The following is a 5,511-nucleotide window of genomic DNA, read 5'->3' on the forward strand; positions in this document are numbered from 1 at the left end:
CAGGTACGGCGGCAATAAACCCCCCCCCTCGGCACTCTGCGGGGACACAGCCCCCGGGGACACAGCCCCCGGGACACAGCCCCCGGCGGGAACACAGCCCCGTGGACACAGTTCCCACAGGACACAGCCCCCGGGGGACACGGCCCTCGGCCATCCCCCACACCCTCCTAAATCCTGGGCCAGGCCATTTGTCAGCACCAGCGCTGGGGAAGTTGGGAGTGAACTGGCTTTCAGAGCGTGAGGGGAGAGGCTGCAAGGCCTCGGAGCTCTCACCCGGCTCATGATGATCCCGCTGATCTCCAGCACCGACATGTCCACCTTCTTGCAGTCGTTCCCTTCCCAGATCAGCGCGCTGACCTTGGCCGAGGCTGGGCTCGTGTTCTGCAGCCAGAGCAGATGGTTCTGGAGAGAGAGCACAGAAGGCCGGGGTCTGCTCCGTCCCGCGGCTACACACCACCTTTCCCTCGACAGTACTTAGGGTGGGGGGAGGATTCCAACCGTGTCTGCAGGTGAAACGCTTCGGTTTGGGACTAACGTTGGTCCAGATCGCGCCACGGGAGGAGGGAGCTGACCACTGACACTATTCAGGTCATCCCAGACTTCGCGTGGCCACGCGCTCACCCAGCACTCACGTCCCACAGCCGCATCACAAGCATCTTCCCTATTACGGGGGGCGGGGGGAAGGGGGTGCGGAACCGCCCGGAGTGTTCTCAGCTACTGGGCACAAAGCGACAAACCTGCTGGAAAACATCTTCCTTCAGATCCCGCCTGGCACCGCCCCCCGCCACGTCCTCGCTGTCGCTGGTGCAGGACGAGCGACACTCCGGCCCGTGCAGCAGATCATCCCAGAGCATGTCTTCCGTCTCGGAGTCGTGACGCGTGCTCTCCGAGTCTCTCCGGGTCACGCTGCAGCTCTGGGACCCCACGCTCATGCAGGACCTCGAGTCCTTCAAAGATGAGCAGAGTTTACAAAAATCAGCTGATCCAGACCCGGTGGAGACCCCGCGTCCCACCCGGCTCTGCCCCAGGCTGCGCCGCTCCGGCCTCAGCGTCTCCACACGCAGGTCACACGACGGTGTCAGCTCCCCACCTCTACTCCCAGCTTCACGAAATGAAACGGGAGTTACTCGTTCTAATGCAAGAGTTTTCTGGCTTTTGGTTAATCTGTTTTACCATTCCATGTGCATTTTTGACTTATTTATAGATGTTTGTATCGATAATTTGACATCCCTACGTTTAGTTCTATTTTGCTTTCAGGTCCCCCCACCTGGGGGGGGAAGACAAGCAAAGCAATAAAGTGCCTGAGTAGGTATGACGGAATAAATGTGGTTTTTCATTTTAAAATCAAAACGTGTTGGCGTAAAAGCCCCGGCGCTGCCCCCCAAACCACGGGAGCGGGTCAGCACCGGCAGTCGGCGGCAGCTTGGCCCGTGCTACACTGCCAAGAGCGCGTTGGTTTGGTTCAAGTCGTGCACTCCCAGACAAAGTCTGCAGAGCTGCACGCGAGCAGGGCGGGGGGCCACAGCTCCCACCCGATACCGCCGAAGCACGAGCGTTTGGGGATGGTCTCCGCTGATGGGGAGGGCACCCCCGCGCCGGCCAGGCTCGGCACAGCTCCGTCTCTGGGATTTAGGACCGTACCTGACCATATAATGTGGATTCTAGCTCAGATTCCACGACACTATCGGAGTCTCTGGCACCTTTAAGGGCTTGCTTGGCCTGCCAAAACCAAAGGAAAACGGCTCATTATTCACAGGAAACACCGGTGTGGAAAACGGTGCGAACTCAACACGGGTACCTGTGAGACAGCCTGGCTCAGAGAAACCAGGGGCCTCTTGTTCTTCTCCTCGTAGCTGTTGTCGCTGGACACCCCTTCCACGTTCTGGCATAACAAGATCCTCTGTGCCACTGCTTCTGCATCCTCCTCGCTGGAGAGCTCGTCGGAAGCGCCGCCGCCGTGGGCGCCGTCACCCTGGCAACGCAGCGGGAAGTCAGGCTGGGGCACGGGAAAGGACCAGCCTGAACCGCGCCGAACTGAACCCGCCCGGTGAGCTGGGCCCAAGGTCCCCGCAGAACGTGCAGAATCGTCCCAGCCAGCGTCACAGACACACCACAGGCTCCCCGGCTCCTGCCCTGCCACCCAGGCAACGAGCGGGAATCTTGGGTGGGGTGGGGTGGCAGCTCTTGGCTATGTCCCACCCTAAGCCCAGGGGAACAGACCTATCTCCAAGCTGGAGGCTAGCAGCCCCAGAATCATGAGGTGTGTCCCCCTACACCTTGCTCTGCTCCTCCCCAGGAGCCCGGAAATCCAGGAGTTGGGATGGCGCAGTCCTACCACGTTCCAGCAGATTCTAATCCAAGTCAATCCAACATGGGAGTTAACACCTCACCCACCTGGGGAGCCCCAGAAGTGACTCCACAAAGCTCTGTGTCTTACAGATTTCAACAGAGCTCACGATCCTTTAACTCTTGTCTCTCCCTAAGGGACGTTCCCTATTTTCCTGCCTCCCTCCCAGGAGGATGCGGAAGGAACTGTTTGCATGGAACATTATTTTACTGCAAATTGCTGACTTATTTGTTGGCCATCACTATCAGCAGTCGTCCTTCACGAACAGCTTGTGATGGGATGTGCCTACAACTCGACCAGCACCTTGGAAAAGCAGACACTGTCCAGGATTGTCCGTGTTTGACTCCTGTCACATGGGAAGAGGCCGACGGTGGTGTCTGAGCACCACATTGGCCCAGTCGAGCACGGCTTAGCAGAAGGGAGCATCTCAGAATCCCAGACTGGTTTGGGTGGGAAGGGGCCTTAAAGCCCACCCGGTCCCACCCCCTGCCACGGGCAGGGACACCTTCCACTAGACCAGGTTGCTCCAAGCCTCATCCAGCCTGGCCTTGGACACTTCCAGGGATGGGGCATCCACAACATCTCTTGCATCTTGCAAACCGTACAGTTAATTATCGACCTTGTGGGCAGGTACAGAATTCACCCACATTTCGGACCTCAGAGGGATCTGCCCTGCCAGTACCTGATGGCTCTTCTCCCCGTCGGAGAGTTTCTCCTTCTCCTTGGCGTGCAGCAGCCGGTACTCAGACCTGGCGGCTCTGTGCTTCGCGCCGTCGTTCACAGCATTCGCGCCGTTCTCTGTCTCGGTCCCCTTCTCAGCTACCAGCTTCACTCTTCTAACCCTGTGCGAGAAAATACAATTCCAGGCTCTTAGGTCTGAGGAAACGGGCGCAGCCTGCTGTCAGGCCCGCACGGCGCAGCTACGGGAGCGCAAAGCGAGCGCTGCCGGCAGGCTCCGTGCTGCAAACACGAGCAAGTCGGAAGAGAATAAGCGCTCCTCCAGAGAAAGGCCCGTCAGCTGAAAACCCATCAAGGAACAGAGGAAACAGGCGAAGACATGCGTAATCCCGAACAATCCATCCTCCTTTTCCTCGGGTCACTTTGGAGCAGCAGGGTGGCTGACTTTTCAAGCCATTTAAACCAGGAGGCAGGACTGCTGCTGGAGCGGGGGGAGCGGTGACAGAATGGAGCACAGAGACTGAAGAGAGGTCACCCGGGAAGGGGAAGGAGCTCCACCAGCTGCGGTGGCTCGCCCGACGCTCAGTCCCAGCCAGGGCGAGACGCGTGGGGCGAGCTCCTTGGACCAAACGGCGATTCACGGGGAGCGGGCTCTGCGGCAGCAAGGGAGCTCTTTGCCCAAGGGCAGCTGGCAGGCTTTTGGGGATGCCAGGGACACTACGCACTCCCTTCTCCGTTCTCCAGGGAGAGAACTGTTCCCAGCGTCAGCGCAAAGCCCCCGGCTGCAGTGAGGACCACGTACCTCCTTCGGAAAAGCAGGCGAAACACAGTGGTAAGGACGGAGGCAGGCTCGGGCTGCGCTTCCTTACGGGGCTTGGCAGAAGACCAGCAGTTCCCATCGACACCCACAGATTTGCGTAACTTCCTGATTTTAAAAAGAGGAGAATTAGATTAGCGTAACCAGCTCCTTCTAGGTCTTTCTTTAAAGGTGCAAATCACATCTGAACAGCCTTTAGATGCCATTTTTCTTGTCATGCAGACAGAATGCTCCTCGACAGAAGTCAGGATACACCCCTGGGGCAGCCGTACAGCACCAGCAAAGGATGCAACAGGCAGAACCCGGCCAAAATCACTCCTGTGAAATCTGATGGAGGCAGGACTACCCACGTCCCTCATCCCACGGTCAGCCATAGACGTCAGTGTTCCAGCAGCGTCAGGCACCTAACAGTTAACTGGCAGATGAACCCTAACTCTCCCCCAACACAAACTGACAGCAGCGAGTCGGCCTGTTCCCAAGACACCCCAGCAATTCCCTGCGGTGAGTGCCAAAGCGGGACACCAGCCGGGTTTGGAACACCCTGAAGGTGCCTTGCGGCGCAGAACGCCCTCCTCTGGCCACAAAAAGAAACGGTGGGAAAGGAGAACAGACAACTGGAGAAAGGCCCAGCGGACAACTAAACCAGACCCATCACAGCCCGGAAAATCGGCGGCGTTTCTCTTGATTATGAGCAGGTTACGAGCCAGACAGAACACTCGTCTTCACATTTATGGTTAAATGACATATTTACGTAAAAATGGAAGATATTTACCCATTACCTTCTAGCATGAGCAGTCCCTCACACGCTTTGATGGCCACCAACGAACCCGCTACCCTGCTCACCTCCTGCGCCTGCTCAGCCCGTTGTTTGCCGAAGGCCTGTGGATCTGGGTGGAGACTATCTGACAGTGAACTGTGCCCATCAGCAACATCAGGCACATGGGCCCCATGACTTCGCTCGCGTTCACGACAGGCATCACGAAGTACAGCACAACTGCTACGACTGGAAAGGAGAAAGCGGCATCAAATGCAAACGTTAACAGCACGGCTCAGGTCTCGTGTCGCAGCTGCTTACTTCTACTCCATCTCAGCATTTCTGTGACACTCAGCGCCACGCAACTTGAAACCTACACTGGGTGGGCTCCAGGTAGGATCCTCACGCTTTACGGACTACGCAGCCATGTCACGTCCTTGCGGAAGAAGGACCGTGGCACTGCCACCGCCCCTTACCTTGCATAACGTAGAGCACCAGGAGCCACATGAAAATACGCTGGGAAGTAACCTGTATCCACCACTGGCTGAAGAACGGAAAAAATACCACTCTCACAATTCCCTTCCGAGTTAGCGATGTCCAGGGAATTTCAGGCTTGGCTTTGGCAAACGTAGAGCCTTGGGATTAAAAGGAAAACAAGTCGTTAATTGTGAATGACAAGAATTTCCTGATTTACGACTTCCGCTTCGGCCAAGCCCTGCCAGAAGGGCGACAGCAGCCCAGCTTCAGGGAGGCATCTAACGCCTACGGCTCCAGCGCGCGCGGCCAAAAGCAGCCCCTCGTCTCATGGCTGCCGAGCCCTCCCGGGCCTGCTCTCACCAGCCGCCCCGCATCCCTCCTGCCTCCGCTTCGGGGATGTCAACGCTCACCAGCACGGGCACCCCAGGCGGGCAGCAA

The 5,511-nt window shown here is 57.8% G+C and overlaps 1 protein-coding gene across 1 annotated transcript in view; it reads right to left on the reverse strand.

Moving 5' to 3' along the window:
* The window catches only part of LOC104510441 (putative homeodomain transcription factor 1), a gene marked incomplete at both ends in the record, with an annotated part of 5,538 nt that extends 307 nt beyond the window's left edge, over positions 1–5,231 (reverse strand). The window contains 8 exons of the mRNA XM_010152690.1: positions 266–402; positions 738–947; positions 1,642–1,719; positions 1,799–1,972; positions 3,030–3,189; positions 3,828–3,950; positions 4,686–4,845; positions 5,073–5,231. Of these exons, the coding sequence (XP_010150992.1) occupies positions 266–402; positions 738–947; positions 1,642–1,719; positions 1,799–1,972; positions 3,030–3,189; positions 3,828–3,950; positions 4,686–4,845; positions 5,073–5,231 (1,201 nt within the window). The remainder of the gene's footprint in view (positions 1–265; positions 403–737; positions 948–1,641; positions 1,720–1,798; positions 1,973–3,029; positions 3,190–3,827; positions 3,951–4,685; positions 4,846–5,072) is intronic.
* Positions 5,232–5,511: the final 280 nt, after the last annotated feature.

This window comes from Eurypyga helias, unplaced genomic scaffold (genome assembly GCF_000690775.1).
Source record: "Eurypyga helias isolate BGI_N326 unplaced genomic scaffold, ASM69077v1 scaffold13945, whole genome shotgun sequence".
Taxonomy (NCBI): domain Eukaryota; kingdom Metazoa; phylum Chordata; class Aves; order Eurypygiformes; family Eurypygidae; genus Eurypyga; species Eurypyga helias.